Raw genomic sequence first — 16,155 nt, 5'->3', positions numbered from 1 at the left:
TAGTAGGTGAGCTAGAGCAATATAAGCACTGATTACATTCCTTAATCTAATGGTCATCAGAACCACAGTACAGGCAGAGGTCATGTTCTAGTTAGTAAGAACAGCATTTAGAAGTAGGTGATTAAGAGTGGTGTCTAGAGGCAGGTCTAATAGCATGTGTGTGGGAAATCCTAATGGGGTCTATATCTATTAGGTTAGTATAGTGAGTCTGGCTAGGTGCTGGTTTCATAGCAGGGTTCTTGATAGGCTGGGTATAATAGGTATATTAATTAATAAGCTAGACAAGCTCTACATATTTATTATATAAGAGGCTAAAGAGGGTGTTGTTTATATCTTTAAGGGTCTAGTAAAGGGAGGGGCAAAGCCCTCTATATAAGGTGGATAAATATAAACTATCTAGCTATATAGTTACTCTAGCCTTATATATAAGGTGCTTAAAGCAGGTAAGAAAGGTAATAAGGGACTTATCTTCCTATTACTACATAGTAGTAAAGCACTGCATAGCTTCCTAGTATTCTCTAGGATTATAGTAAAGATACTAGAAGAATAAGAAGATGACTTCTACATCCTATAACTAGGTTTCTTCTATAGATTAGCATAGGTGAAGGACTGAAGCCTATTATAGCTATTCTAGTTAATCCTATATATAATTAAAAGCATTAGCTCCTGTAAGCTTATCTAATTAGAGTTTTGCTTAGATAGATGGGAGCTAGGTATGCAGAGTATATAGTTTACTATTAAAATAGGGAGGGTCTGGTAGGTGGGATCTTAATATAGATAAGAGCTAGGTCTGGAGTAGCTAGATATTAGCTTAGGAGGTATTTAGATCTATATATAGGGTCTAGATCTTAGTATGCTAGTTCTGGAGTTCTTACTAGAGTTACTATATAAGTAGGAGGAGGGTGGATTAGTTAGATATCTTATAAAATTTTTAGAGGGTCAGGTCTGATTAGGGGTAGTAAAAATTCTCTCTAAGGATTTATAATAGCTTTATTAGCTATTATTACTACTAGCAGGCAGGTAAGTAATTCTAACTATTATAGGCTAGAATATCTTAATCTAAGGCTTTACTCTAGCCATCCTAATAGGCCACAAAGGTATAAAGTGGAATTGCTAGAGAAGGAAGGAAACTAGGTATAGGCAGCTATCATACTAATTAATATAATAACCAGTCCTAATCACATAATTAATCAGTTGGTGGTGTCCAGGCTGGATGCCAGTTGCTAGTCAGGTGATCACACAGCTGCGTACACAAGGCGGCGCGTGTCATGGGGGCAGCCCATGACAGAAAGAGAATAATAAGAAATAATCTAAATAATCTAAATAATCTAAATAATCTAAATAATCTAAATAATCTAAATAATCTAAATATAATTAGTAATTAATAGACAAGATAAAAGACCCATTATTTAAACTATAAGAAGGTAATTCAATTCTAATCTTAGTAATATTATTTATAAAATATCCTATATATTAAGTAGGAAAAGTTAGGAGTATTTATATCTAAGAAATAGATACTAGTAGTAAATACTTACTTATTTATCTATAATTATTAGTTAATTCTATCTTTATTAACTCTCTGTAAGGATCTACGTATCAGGGTAGATGGCCTGTTGACTAGGTAAGAACTGGTGACGATAATCAATGGAGGAGGATGGTAGAGAGTAGTAGATCATATGAAACAAAACTAATCCTTGTCTTCTCGAATACCAGACAAGGGGCATACTATTTATCTTCGCTGTCTATCCTAGATGCATTCAGCGATGATTCGAAAGCGGCTCAAGGTGTGAAAGCAGGAGGTTGAAAACAGGAGGTTGAAAACAATTAGGAAGCAAGGGGTGGCTGCATAATTAAGTGGCTGGGCTACAGCTGAGCCTTTACAATTATACCTCCTCCGGTTATAACGACTGTCCTCAGTCGGAGTTGTATAACTTCAAATTTTCCCAAAGAAGTAAACAATATCACGATAGTTGGCGCAACGTAATGTTATCAACAGAGATAACTGATCGTAGGGCAGACGTAACGCTTCTGTTGTGTTGGCTTTGTGTGTTTCGAAATTTGTTATGTTCTTTGTTGTTGTGTACTGTGGTGTGGTAGTAAACAATGTCGTTGTGGGCGACGACCATAGTACATTTGTCTTGATCATGTCTTTGTTTATGTTTTCTCTTCTTTCACCTTCGCGTATCAACGCTTCTTTTTCACATCGCAGCGTTTTCTTTGGCGTCACGGTTGCTTTTTGTTTGTTGATATCCAACAATTGAGTTCTTCCAATCCTCACGATATCTTGTTTGTTTCTGCTGCGTTTCGCTTCCTCTTCGTGGTTCTTGCTGTCGAGTTTCGTCATGGCAAACACCATTATTTGCAGAAAGTACTGGTGTATGTGCTGCCTCCGTACTGCCTTGAAGAACTTCAACCCCCAAGGGGGTCTTCCTTTCGAAGTTGATTGTAAGCTTTCGGACAGCACTTCAACGAAGTGTATTCAGTGTAACACCCGTCATTCGCTCTGCGAACCTGTATGTTGCGTCAGTCCTATGTGTTGTTTTGGTGTTAACAGCTGTTTCTTAGGCCGCGCCCGGTATGGCCGGGACTGCCCTTGACCTGTCTGCCGTTATCGAATGGTATACTGGGTTCTTCGATCCCCAGTATACCTGGGACCCGAGTCTTTTCGAGGACTTTTCGGTCGCCCTTCTTGGGCTTGTTGATGCTTTCGAGAACATAGAGCAGAACCACCGTCAGTTGCATGGCATCACAGGGAAGAAAAAGGAACGGCGTGTAAGTTTCTGGGTCGATTCATCACTGTAGCGCTGTCTCGATGCTAACGTTCTTGCAGAGCGACGAGTACAACAAGTTCCTTGAAGGTCGTCGCACTGAAATGGCTCACGTTCAGTACCCGAACACTGGGGCTACCGCCGACGATTGGGCTGCATATCGTTCGGCCAAAGCTCTTCGACTCATGCCTGGTGATACTGGGTATGTGGCTTGGGCTGCTTCCCTTCTCTTCTTTATGGAGGAGATCAAGGCGATTAGCATCTGTTTCTATGGCGATGAAATGGTGGTTGCTGGCCAGACTCGCTTGGCTGACATCGATCAGTCTTTTCCTTTGGTACTTGAGGATATTTGAGTCGGCGTTGTGTTCTGCGTTTGTCTGTTGTACTTAGCCTTAGCTAGGCCTTCCCGGCGCCTTTGCGTCGGTCGATAGTAGCAATTCTTTTCTTGTATTTCTGTATTGCTTCTTGTGCATTAGTCATATCATTGGTATGGACCCACTGGTTGTATTCTGAGGGCCAGTCCTTCCATTTAACTAAATAGTACTGTTCATTTCTGATGATGCAGTTGTCCTTGACCTCTTTAACTTCCTATTTGTCATCATCTTCAAGCTCTGGCATTGGTAGGGATTGATCATGCTTTGCCTGGTTCCATGGTTCCAAGTATGACACATGAAAGATATTATAAATTTAATCATATTTTGTAGGTAAAGCAAGATGATATGCTTATAAACTAACAGCACCTAGCACACAAAAAGGTCTAATAAAAGTAGGAGCTAGCTTTTTGCTTAGAACCTTTAACTTAAGATTCTTTGTAGATAGCCCTACTAGTTATCCTTTTTCCAATGTTAACTCCTTATAATGTTTATTATAGTGCTTTACTTGTGTTTCACTGGCTTTCCGCCATTATTCCTTTAATCTTCCTCAAAGATCTGAAAGTTTTTGTACTTGTACTATTATAGCTGGAATCTCTCCCCCTATAGTGCCGTCCTCAGCACATATATAAAAGTCTGGATTGTAGCCCAGTAAGATTTTAAATAGGGATTTATTTAGCAATGTGTTGATTACTCTATTCATAGCAAACTCAGCTTCTCTTAGCAGAGTTGCCTAGTTGTTTTATTCTTTATTAATAAAACAATAGAGGTATCTTTCAAGGACTTGGTTCATCTGTTCTGTTTAGCCATTGGTTTGGGCATGAAACGCAGTCAATAGCCTTTATTTAATCTTTGTAATGTAGCATAATTTCACCCAGAATTTACTAGTAAAGACTAGTCCTCAGTCTGAAATGATGCTGTTAGGTGGTCTAAATTTTAATTTAACTTCTCAATGGAATAGTTTGGCTAGTTTTACTGCAGTTATCATTATTAAGATAGGGAATAGGAGTGACCATTTAGAAAACCTATTGACTATAACTAAAATACTATTAACTGGATTAATTCTATATAGTACTGTTGGAAGTCCAGTTATAAAATCCATTGATAGTTTGCTGAATGGATGGGATGGTTGCAGTAATGAATTAAGCTTGCTGTAAGGCCTATGCCTTAGTGCTGCAGTGCCTTAGCATATTAGACATTCTTTAATGTATGCTTTAACATTGTTTTATAGATTTATCTAGTGGAACTTTTGCCTTAGTAAAGCTTCTGTGTAGTTTCTGCTGAAATGACTAGCTAGTAATTCATCATGGTAAATGCTAATTAATTAGTTCCTTAATTATTTAGTATTAGGCACAAATAACTTGCCTTTAAATTATAGAAGATCTTTAGAATTAATATTCTAATATTTTTACTCCATAGCATTCTGCTTGACAGCAGCAATTCAGTGTTAAACCTTAATATCTTTAGTTTGTAATTATTTAATTAAACCCTTTAGATCTTTAGTAGTTTTATGTTTGTAAACATTTTCCTTTTGAGTAGCACACTTAACTAAGGCTTGTAGTATTAACTAGTTATTAGTTAACTACTGTAGATCATCTTAGCAAATTACCTCCTACTATAGGTGGTTTTCATAATTACAGAGCTCTAATAGCATATTACCTAGCTCTAGTTTATAGTTATCTTAACCCTTAGTCCTTAGTGACTGTATAGCAACCATTCATCTATAAATTAGTGTAATAATATCATCACTCTCAGACTATAGCATAGTCTGATTACCATATTATCTTATAGGTGCATTAGCAGGATTAGCCTTCCCCTTTTAGTGCTTAATAACAAAATTAAATGGCATTAATGAAATTAACTAACAGGCCTATCTGCTATTTAACTTTGGTTATTTTATGAAACCTTGTAGGTTGGCATAATTAGAGAGAACCTTAATCTAATGCGTGGCTCCTTCAGTATACTAATGCTAATATTTAAAGGAATGAATAATAGTAAATAATTCTTTATCTAGTATTGCCTAATTAAGTTTAGCTCTTATAAACTTTCTTAACTAGAAGATAATAGGATGCCATCTCCCTTATTTATCTAGTTAGGAGAGGATACCAGCCATGCCATCTTTTAAGGCATCTGTCTCTATCTATATTAGTAGAGCTGAATTAAAGTGCCATAATAGTAGTGCTGCCTGAAAGGCTGTAATAAGTCTTTAAAATGCAAGCTTCTTAATAAGGTTAAACTTTACTAATCCTGGTTTCTTTCCTTCTTTCATTCCTCTCAGGAGATTAGTCAAAGGTAAAGTAATCAGGGAATAGTTCTTAATAAATTATTAATAGAAGTTGCAGAAGCCTAAGAAGACCTAGATATTATGATAACTATAGGGTTCCTCCTATATAATAATAGTTTCTACCCAGCTTATATCTATAGATACACCATTAGCTAAAATAATATATCCTAGGAATTTAACATGATTTTAGTAGAAGGTATATTTTAAGGGTTTAGCATAAAGTTTTGCTTTCTGTAGTCTTTCTAAGACTTAAGAGATATATTCAGTGTGTTCCTCTCTTATCTAGGAGAAAATTAGGATATTATCAAGATAGGCCACATAAAAGATATTAAGAATATCATGTAAGGTGGTGTTAATGTAATTCTAGAAGGTGGCTAGCGCATTTATAAGGCTGAAAGGCATAACTATATACTCATAGTGGCTATATTAGGTATGAAAGGCTGTCTTCCATTCATCTCCTTCTTTAATGTGGATTTGATAGTACACCTCTTAGATATTAATTTTGCTGAAGTATTTAGCCCCTGAGATTTAGTCAAGAATCTCTGATATAAGGGGTAATAGGTACTAATTCTTCACTATTATCTTATTAAGTCCATGGTAATTAACACATAGTCTTAGTCCCCCATCTTTCTTTAGGATAAAAAGGATAGGAGCTCCTATAGGGCTTTTAGAAGGTTGAATTCTTCTACATGTAATATTCTTATTAAGATACTCCTTTAATTCATGAAGTTCTGCTTGGGATAAGGGATATAGTAGGCTAAACAGTAGTGATTTATTGGGTTTTATTTCAATAGCATGATCCTAAGAAGAGTGAGAAGGTATAATCTTTAACTTTTCTGCTAAGAATACATTATAGAACTTGGCTAGTTCTGGAGGTATATTCTTAAGAGAATAATACTTCTTATCTTTCTCTTCCTCTGAGAGCCATACCTCTTTAGGTAATTTAACTAATACAAATACTGTTGCATAGTTACGACATAGTTTCTTAAACTTTTGAGGGTTGGTCAGGGAAAAGGTTAATATCTTAAACCACCATTAGCATTTCTATGGTGATAAGTAGATGCGGAGGTCCCATAATATAGTTATTAAAAGAAGAATAGGACTTCCTTTAGGTTGTAGGTTGCAATCAATAGCTATACAAGCTTATTTAAAACTTTATTTATTACCCCTAGAATTGTGGGTAATGATAGGGACTTTCCAAACCCTATAAGTAGGAGTAATAAAGTTGTTAACTGCCTTAATAATAGGGGCAGTAAGTTTAGCTTGCTATAGCTTTTGTGATTTTGCAAAAGCAATACTAATAATATTAACCTCAGCACAGCTATCAAGATTAGCGTGCATTTTAAGGCTGTTAACCAGCTGTATTAGAATATAGAAACAAGTAGTAGTCCCTACTGCTGGGTGGGAGGTTAGAGGCATAGGTTTTACTCTGACCCCTCATCATTTTCTATAATTAATTAGACTTTAGCATCCCTTACAATGCACTGGTTGGCAAGATGTTCTTCACTACCACATTTATAGTATTTTAAGGGATTCCCATCCTTATTAAGTTAGTTTTATTTGGGTTTCGCAAACCTCTCAGAATTCCTTTGAAAGTATTTTGATGGGCTACCATTTTGAGATTTCCCTTCTTGAGGCTTTCCAATGTCTTTTCTCTTTTGTTTCTGTTGTTTCTGTAAAAAGGTGTGGTATTTCGAAGCTACAGACACCATTTCATCTTGAGTGTCTGGTAGTTTATCAAGGTGTTCTTGAATATAAGTACGTAACTCTGGTGTAAGGCTGCTGAAGAAGGCCAGAGCTTGTTGCTTTTCATCTTGTTGAGGGAAATGTTGTTCTAGAGAATCTAGATAACAATGAAATTCTCTAGGGTCCTCGTCTGGGCGTTGATGGGCCTGACGTAATTTGACAATAACATCGGCCTCAACTGTTTTAGCGTCTTGGATCAAGCTCAAGGTCCAGTCTTTGAAAAACTGCCATGAATTCTTAGCGTTTCGTTGTCGTTCCGTTGACATTTCGTGAATTTTGATGTACCATCGCTGTCTGCAGGTAGAGTCCATTTGTGCAATAGCAGTAATGATTTTGAACTTGTCAGGGGCATATTTCTTTGGGGCTCCTTGGAATATATATTCCATATCTTGGAGCCATTCTTCTCTTTTCTGGAGTGAATATTTGATAGTAAAGATAGGAAGATTCTTGAATTTGATTTCCTGCCTATCTTCCGTTGAAGATGTGTCGTTTTGATGGGAAAGCTGTTCAAACTCATCAACTCTTCGAATCTGTTGAAGGCGTTCAAGTTCAGTAATTCGTTGTAGGATTTGTTGTATTTCAGCACCCTTCAACTCTTGAGGTTGATTGGTAGGGGTAGAGGAGTCGCTTAGATTAGAAGACGTTTCTTCAACGGGACCATGTTGTTCCACCGGCGAAGGGGTAGAAGCAATAGCTCCATGGTGAAAATCAGCAGGCATCGTAACCAATACTTAAGTAGTCAAAGAAAGAAGGATTAGAAATTGTAAGGATCTACGTATCAGGGTAGATGGCCTGTTGACTAGGTAAGAACTGGTGACGATAATTAATGGAGGAGGATGGTAGAGAGTAGTAGATTATATGAAACAAAACTAATCCTTGTCTTCTCGAATACCAGACAAGGGGCATACTATTTATCTTCGCTGTCTATCCTAGATGCATTCAGCGATGATTCGAAAGCGGCTCAAGGTGTGAAAGCAGGAGGTTGAAAACAGGAGGTTGAAAACAATTAGGAAGCAAGGGGTGGCTGCATAATTGAGTGGCTGGGCTACAGCTGAGCCTTTACACTCTCTTATTTATATATATTTCTAAATAGTAATATTTATTATAATTCTCTATATACTACTTAGTAATTATTAATTACTTAGGTAACTTACTAATTAATATTAATAAATAAAGTAATCTAACTCTTATATATTAATAAAGAAATTACTAAAGCTACTACTACCCTGATCTTAAAAGTTAAGACATAAAAATAATTTAGTAGATTCTATAGATAGTTAATAAAGAAATAATACTATCTAAATACTAGATCTAGTAATTAATATATCTTAATAATAATTAAGTCTATTTAGCTATAATAATAGGTGCTAACTAAACTCCTACTTACTAAGTAAGGACTCTATAGATAGAGTTTAATCTAAGTAGGAGAGGATATGATATTAACTAGTATATATAATATTAATTATATATCTAATAGTATATAGAGGATATTTAGTAGATATTATTAATATATATAATATTATTATATAGACTCTTATATTCCTTTATAGCTTAGGTAGAATTATAAAAATGGGCTAGAAATCCTTAATATTGGTAGGGTATATATTGGAATATTTGTCATCACAGGGGGGTAGAGTCTTTCATGTGTGTCAGGGTAGGGGTAGGCCAGTAGCTGCCCTATACATGTCCTAATCCTACTAATAATAAAGGATTCTAGCCCATTTTTATAATTCTACCTAAGCTATAAAGGAATATAAGGGTCTATATAATTATATATATATTAGTAACACCTACTAGATATTTTATATTCACACTTTCATAGACTCTCTTTGAAACCATAGACATACCAGTCAATATCACAGTGGTGTGGGTGCATAGGGGGATGGATACCCCTGGCTTGCCATAATTTCATAACTTAGCATTATGTGACAGCCTTATCCAGAGTTAGTCATCATATTTAAAATAACAGGCTGCTGTACAGTGGCACGTTGAATATTTGAATTTAATGTGATAAGGGATCTAATAGATTCTCAACAACTAGCAGTCATAATAGTCCTATAAGCAATATTATGATGCTTTCTATGAAGCATATAATAATTCTATCTAATACTATAGAGCCTAAATATAATTACATCTACAGTGATTACTTTTAGTAAAGTGCTGTGTTATTGTTAATTTGAAGAGGGTATCTTAAGATTTAAATTGCAGCAGTAATATCAAGGAATTTCCTAGTTAAGCTAGTGGTAATACCACTGGATTCAGACTTTTGACCTGCCACTGTACCTCTCTAGATATGTGCTTTTTTTATCAGACATTTCTAATTATATATGTCAGCCCACTGGGACCTTGCGGATATCAAACTTCGAGACGCATCCTGTATAGACAATACAATCACCTCGGTGAAGGCTACATGAGCAGTCATACTATGGCAGCCTTCAGTCAAATATAGTCCGATACTACTAAAAAAATGGAGAGTTGTCCCGGATGAGACACACAGGGTGACATCTACTATATTTTGCAACTATGCCTGCCTGAGGGCTAGTCTGCACTTGTCTTGGATTTGTCCGCAAAGTTATCTTATTTGGATATGGCAGCATTCGGCAGTTGCAAATCACTCTAGCTCCACGTGAAGTGTCTACACACTGTTGTATCATCAAAATACCCAAGACAATGTCGGAGCAGACGAAGAAAACGCCCCAAAGGGTCAGAAAATTTCTACCTAATGTGATTGAATCATCATCTCGCAGTTCCCGGAACCGCCAGTCAGGTCCCTCAGCGCAGGCCTCTTCCGTGGAACAGGAGGTTGAAACAGGCAAGCCAGCAGGAACACTCATTGCAGATACGCGGCCAGTCTCATCCCACGATCTCACGGGTTCGCAACGACAGCAAGAGGACTCCTTGATACCGAGTGACATTGAAGATAGTGACAACCGGATCTATGGCCGTTCCCAGCAGCAACTGATAAGGGAAGAAGTACTTCATAATTCAGTTGACACCAAAACGAACAGAGACCGACTGCCCTACCCTGTTTCGAGTTCGGCTGCCAAAAAGGTCGTACTTCAGATGCAATCATGCCCTAGAAAGTTTGCGCCTCAGCTTGTTGAGACCAATAAACGTTCATTTCGCCTCAAGGAAACGTCGCATACTTTGTCTGAAGCTCCTGTACAGGGGTATGACAACGGGTCTCGAACACAAAGCGGCACCTCCACCTGCGCGAACTCAGATACTTCCTCTGCCATTATCGAATCTAAATTTTCATACTCTAGTCTTCAACAGCGCCAAGAGTCAAGAAGCCACTCTTTTCGAGTGCCAGACCTCCCTGCAATCCCTTCCAGCTGCAGTGATGCCTCGGAGGGGTCGGATATACCGTCGCTCTCGGCGTCTCCTTCCGTTTCATCCAATGTATCTGCTCTACACTCAAAAGCCGAAAACAGCTGTCAAACTGGCCGTGATGGTCATATGGCGGAGTACTTCCTTTCTCTCGCAGCTCAGTCGGTGGAAAATCAACTGAAGGAGCAGGCACTTGCAGCGTTTCCTAATGAACAAGTATATGAGCCTGTGGATCACTTTGCGATCGACAAGGATGAAGACGAATGTTCCGACGGGGACTCGAAAAACGGCCTTCTGCTTGTATCGAGGCGGGAATCGTCGGCCGATCTTCCGTGGGAACTTGAACATATGCGCCGGCACAAGGAGGATGCCGAAATGAGGGATCGTGCTATGGCGGGTACGAAGGGGACACGCCTTTCGTCTGCAATATTCAACCCTCGACAGTTTTACAATGGAATCGATAATGACTGTTGGAGAGGAAAGTATGAGCCAGATCTCTCCAGGCATCTCGCGCGTCCACCTATGCTAGGCGATGACCTTGTATTCCCACAGAGTTTATCTCCCGAAGCGACGATGTGTGAGAGTGGCTCTGTGCTGGACTGTGCTACTGATTCAAGGCAGCGAGTCTGCAATGAATCTGGTCTTTGGTGTACACAGCCTGATCATATGCAGGATGATGCAACTACTGGTCTCTGGAAGGGAACATGTTGCAGTCACAAGCATGCTCAACAATCCAAAGGATCTTTACCCTGCGTGACAGACAATTTTCGTCACTATAACAATGAGTGTCAATCTAAAGTATACAACGATGAGCAGGACCAGGACCAATCCACTTCTAGCTCCTCTTGTCATCTGGCTTTAGATGTAGGAGAATTATCGCGTGATGACATTGACAATGAACATCATGATTGCTGCTTTGGGGTTGACGATAATTTCGTGACCCAGATCTATAACTACTTATCTCTAGGTTACCCGTGTGTTGCACGTTACTATGACCATGAGCTTAGCAGGGTGTCAGGCATCCCTGTGAAGGAACTCAGACGGGGCGATACATCTGCTCTTGCTAGGGGCTACCTTCAAGTCAATGAAGATGGTTCAGCAAATGGGCCGGTCGTTAGACAGGTCTGTGCCCGTTGGGTGGCCTTACGTTTGTATATTCATGACTTGGCAAGGTCGCAACCCAACTTTGATAATGATAATGATCATGACGCATGGGGTGTGCTTGAGAGGAGAGGGAGCTGGGCAATTTAATGAACTTCTGACCTGAAAATACTAATTATTGCAATATTGTTTTTGGTCCATGCACATACTAGCCCAGAGTCATGGCCTCTAGTTTTAGCTCAACACCAAGAAATATCAGTGATAGAGTGCGGCTTTTTTCTGTCCTTTCTTGATCGTTTTTATAGCTTGGAATATCTGTAATAATTGAGTATACAGAGGGAGGTAAGTGACTTTATCATTCCACAATGTCATGTACTACCTTTAGCATACATCTATAGGCTCTCTCCCCTGCCCGTTCTTCTCAGCTCCTTCAGCGCCACGAGACTTCAATGATCTGCTATATTGTGTATTTCTGGCTACCCACATATCAGTATCCAGCATCACATATTAATATTTCACCATAATCCCTATCAATACCTTAGCCAGGCACAAGAAATCCTATGCCCTGGCTTCATAGCTATTTTCTGTAAGGTAAAGATTTTCAATATTGTATTATGCTACGTAGATAGTACAGCAGAGCAGATAGTAATTCCCTAAATATCCGAATCACAACGCGACGAGGCATGAATTAAGGATTATATCAATATTAAGATGCGCATGGCTAACTTCAAAGATGTTCAAATTAGATTCATAATATTTGTAGGCGTGAGCAGATAGTGTCAAAGCTGTTTATTTCGGATTTTTGAGACTCCAGCATTGAGCTGACCAATGCTCTCTCTGCCTGTATTTTCGAATGACCTTCAGCTATCATTATTGATGTTGGTATTATCTCTCCGGATTCTCTCATGGACAATACCAGGGAAAATCCGGTGCTCTGGTGGACTTCCCGGGGAAGCTGCCGCTTGCCCTGTGGGATGGGTACCTCCGAGTGAGTTGCCAGAGTCGCCGGCCCTGGTGGTATCTGAGGAGCAGGTATTTCGAAGAGCCTCTGCGTCACTGGCGTCGGATCGAAGCTGAGGTAAGATCGAGCTAGTGGGAGACTGTGCTGCATGTTCATCGTTAGCAATCAGATCGAACAGAGACTAAGACCCTACACTGAACAAGCGCCCGAAGGACAAAGGGAACGACCATAGGGACGCGGTCAAAATGGCGACAATAACAATGATAATGAGACGATAAAGACTCCGACATCATCGGACAAGGGACTCTAAAAGCGAGTTTTCGGGTCCACGGCGTTTGAACTTACAATGGCCTGAGTGCCCTTGCTCTGGATCCAGAGGAATCCGTGACGGCGCTTCTAGCTGACTGCCTGTGGCGGGGACGATTGGTCGCCTAGTTGAACAGTCAATATGACGATCAGAATAACGTTCAATCCTGGTAAGTCAGCAAGTTCTATTTTCGCCCTAAGATGTCTGTCTGTATCATGGACTGCAAGCAAGAGAATAACTTACAAGGCAAGCTCCCCAAGTAAAGTTTCATGCCTGAATTGCTCCCGAATGTCTGGCACATTGCTTTTTGCGACATTATTTCCTGCGACCCCGCGGAGAGAACAGTTCGCACCGAGCCATCTCTTCTTCAATGATAGTTCAAAGCCACTTTGCTCGACTGAATGTTTTGCGAGCTCACACATGTCCACAGCGTTGAATTTGTATATCTGTGCAGCAACCGAATATTCTTCAATCAACGGCTCCTTGGTAAACGCAAATTGCAGAGGATCGTCCGTTGACAAGGATACATTCAGGCCGCGCCTGAAAAAATTCGCAAACGGATTTTTGTCATATGTCAGAAATAGCGCGTTGTTACTGAGCGGGGACATTGCGATCCCAATCTGATCGAGGTAAAACAAATACTGCAATAGAGGGACCTTTCTGAGCAGTATTCCGTGACTGATGCTGTGGCAGCAGAGAAAACCAACTGCAAGATGATCTGGATCCCCAGCCTCACCGCAATGAGGTCTTAAAACAAAAGTATTGAAGCCGCGTTGCTTTCTCCAGAAATTCAATGACGCGATATTAGCGAACATGAAGTAAATCCAATAGCTGTAGGGAGGATTTTGTTTCGTATTCCATTCTCTAGGAATGGGGTATTTTCTATACAGTCGGCGCTCAGCTTTGCTTTCGTCATCCACGCTGTCGAATCCAACCACACGCTGGAGGAAGATATGAAGTTTGGGATGGCTGCTTGGATTTTTGGTCACCTCGAATAATGGCTGGAAAACGTTTGTGATAACTTGCTCGAAGTTCTCCATCATGCCGCTTGCTTTGTAGACGTCGTAAAGCCGAGGAACTTGTATTAGCCAGCGCACATTTGGGGAGAATAATTTGTTGTCAACCACCCAAGCAGCGAGCTTGTCCCATTCTTGAATCGACCTTCCGTATATTGAGATGCGCCACTCCACCATTTGATACTTGCTGGACTCTAAATCTGAGATGACCTCTTTTGTGATCTCGGCCAGATAGCGACCTTTAATATAATTGTCCGTCTTCAAGAAGATCTCGCGCAGTCTAGACTCTCCGACGGGATTATATTTGAGATTGAACTTGTCAAAGCGATGGAAGGAATCCGTATGCGCCTGCAAATTGATGAGGAGGGAGAGTTGTAAGAAGAAAGACCTGTGGGGATAATACATACATGCATATCCAGCGTATCAATGCTCAGGTCATAAGCTGTTAGGTTTATGCTTTCAAAAACCTCTCTCAACGTTAGATGTTTACCATCTCGGAATAATACAACCTCATCAGGAGACTTCTTCATTTTGCTTTTGATGAACCTGAGGAGATGTTTCTGATTCATGCAAGCCGAGTGATGGACATGAGTGTCGACCTTCCGGACGTTGTAGAAGTCTCTGTGTGGTACCTTTTTGCTGTCAGCAATCTCCTGATATTCATTGAGCAGCGTGTAGAGCTGAAATTTGCCCTCCAGATAAGAAAGACGTTTAAACGCAAAGCTCTTGGCTGGTCCGTCTGTGGACACATCTATGACTGCATCGAGGTCCATATAAAAATCACGCAGTGAAGGTATTCTGATGGTAGGCTTGTGCACATTTGCAGCCTCGATATTTTCGTACACTTGGTAGACACTATTTTCATCCAGTCTGAATGTCCAGCTTGACTCTCCCGGGAGCGGAATGAATTCAGCCATGTCGAAGTCCTCACCAATATCCTGGCCCATCTTTCTTTTCTTGGTTCCGGCACCAGGAGAGGATTCTTGATTCCCATTCTCTCTATCAGCATCCCAGGCTGGTTCTGGCGGGGGTGGGTAAATCCTCCAATCGGGACGATCTTTGGGGTTATCCTCAGGACCCTGTGATGACAGTCGGATATATTCGGCGCGTCGCTCAAGTAGCCCGCGAATCTTGCGGTAGATGATGTTTAATTCCGAGGCAACCGTGCCGCTGCCCGTCATATTCATAGCACTTTTGATAGCACCTGGAACCTCAGTGGCGAACTGCATATAACATGATCCTTGTTCATTTGGATTCCCATGATGCATTGTATCATCTCGGAGTGGAAGCTGACCGGGACTGGTGCTGGTAATTTCAGCGTATCCCGAAGTAGGCGTGCCAAGCTGCGTTGAATTACTCGAGCCCAGGATGCCTGTTTGAGGCTTTCCCTCCGTCTGAACTTTAGTTGATAGTATGTCAGAGGCAGACGGCCTGCCCGTGAGGCCGGAACCCTGATCAGACTCACTGTCGGCGCCTCGTGACACCAATTGATGATGCTGGTAGAAGAGTTTTGCTTCTGTGTGACTCATCGACTTCTCGTAAGCATAATCGTATGTCGGTGTTTTCATCTCTCTATCCCTCGGGAGTACATGGTCAAGACTATCTGTCACAGTTGCAGATAAAGAGCTGTCAACATCTGCCTGTTGTGTGTTTTCTTCATCGCGGTCATGTTTTAAGTCGACAGTTGAGCTTTCAGTGCTAGCTTGTAGGTCATGCGCATTATCCATTTCGACCGCGCGGGCGTCAGGGAAAGGTTTGAATGAAAACAGGGATAACCTGCCAGCAATTGTACCTTACGGTCCGGAACTCTTTCAAAATTCTTCTCGGAAAATCTTGTGAACTACGGATTAGTATGGAGCCAGCCGTAGGGTCACATGGAAGTCTCACCGCATACTTCTGGGGTACTAGTGGCATATTAAGACTCCTTCCGCTGAAGACAAGGAAAATTAGATCGGGGTCTACCCCTCTATCAAGAGGCTAAAGTACCTAGGTAGGTTGTTGGTGATCTGTACTCCGTACCTTACTCGGATACACTTTTAGGTATTGCCCTGGCTTATCCGTTTTCTGACATGTACATTCCATAAACAGTCATTAGGTAGCAGATGGTACCAGTCAAACATGGTAGTACTTGTAAGTTATGAACAATGTCAAAACGGTCGAACCTAATGATGTGACAGTCTCCAATAATACCAGCAATACATATATCTTAGACACAGGCTGTATCAGGCTCCAGGGAGGCCAGGGGGGCAGTATGATTCTCAGTAGTTGTAC

At 40.3% G+C, this 16,155-nt stretch overlaps 2 protein-coding genes across 2 annotated transcripts; one reads left to right on the top strand and one right to left on the bottom strand.

Annotated features, from left to right (window-relative positions):
* The first annotated feature begins 9,454 nt into the window (after positions 1-9,454).
* Positions 9,455-11,872, top strand: P174DRAFT_413027 (uncharacterized protein). The gene has a single exon (XM_024824331.1). The coding sequence runs from the start codon at positions 9,840-9,842 to the stop codon at positions 11,748-11,750; it is 1,911 nt and encodes a 636-aa protein (XP_024678853.1). The 5' UTR covers positions 9,455-9,839; the 3' UTR covers positions 11,751-11,872.
* A 339-nt stretch (positions 11,873-12,211) lies between these two features.
* On the bottom strand, positions 12,212-15,898 carry P174DRAFT_413025 (putative AMP deaminase). Its single transcript, XM_024824330.1, has 5 exons — positions 15,772-15,898; positions 14,292-15,716; positions 13,112-14,232; positions 12,907-13,034; positions 12,212-12,705 (listed from the first exon to the last, which is right to left on the bottom strand). The coding sequence occupies exons 2-5, from the start codon at positions 15,609-15,611 to the stop codon at positions 12,461-12,463; spliced, it is 2,814 nt and encodes a 937-aa protein (XP_024678852.1). The 5' UTR covers positions 15,612-15,716; positions 15,772-15,898; the 3' UTR covers positions 12,212-12,460.
* Positions 15,899-16,155: the final 257 nt, after the last annotated feature.

Source organism: Aspergillus novofumigatus (assembly GCF_002847465.1).
Source record: "Aspergillus novofumigatus IBT 16806 chromosome Unknown P174scaffold_8, whole genome shotgun sequence".
NCBI lineage: Eukaryota > Fungi > Ascomycota > Eurotiomycetes > Eurotiales > Aspergillaceae > Aspergillus > Aspergillus novofumigatus.
Note: the sequence above shows the minus strand (reverse complement) of the source record. Positions and strands in the feature narration are given on the sequence as shown.

Bases quoted from the DNA above. Each gene is read 5' to 3' on its own strand.
- P174DRAFT_413027 (XM_024824331.1), top strand. From the start codon at position 9,840: ATGTCGGAGCAGACGAAGAAAACGCCCCAAAGGGTCAGAAAATTTCTA.
- P174DRAFT_413025 (XM_024824330.1), bottom strand. From the start codon at position 15,611: ATGGATAATGCGCATGACCTACAAGCTAGCACTGAAAGCTCAACTGTC. The intron at 14,233-14,291 runs GTATGTATTATC...ATCAATTTGCAG, and splicing joins TTGATACGCTGGATATGCAT to GCGCATACGGATTCCTTCCA. The intron at 13,035-13,111 runs GTAAGTTATTCT...CTGACTTACCAG, and splicing joins TTACTTGGGGAGCTTGCCTT to GATTGAACGTTATTCTGATC.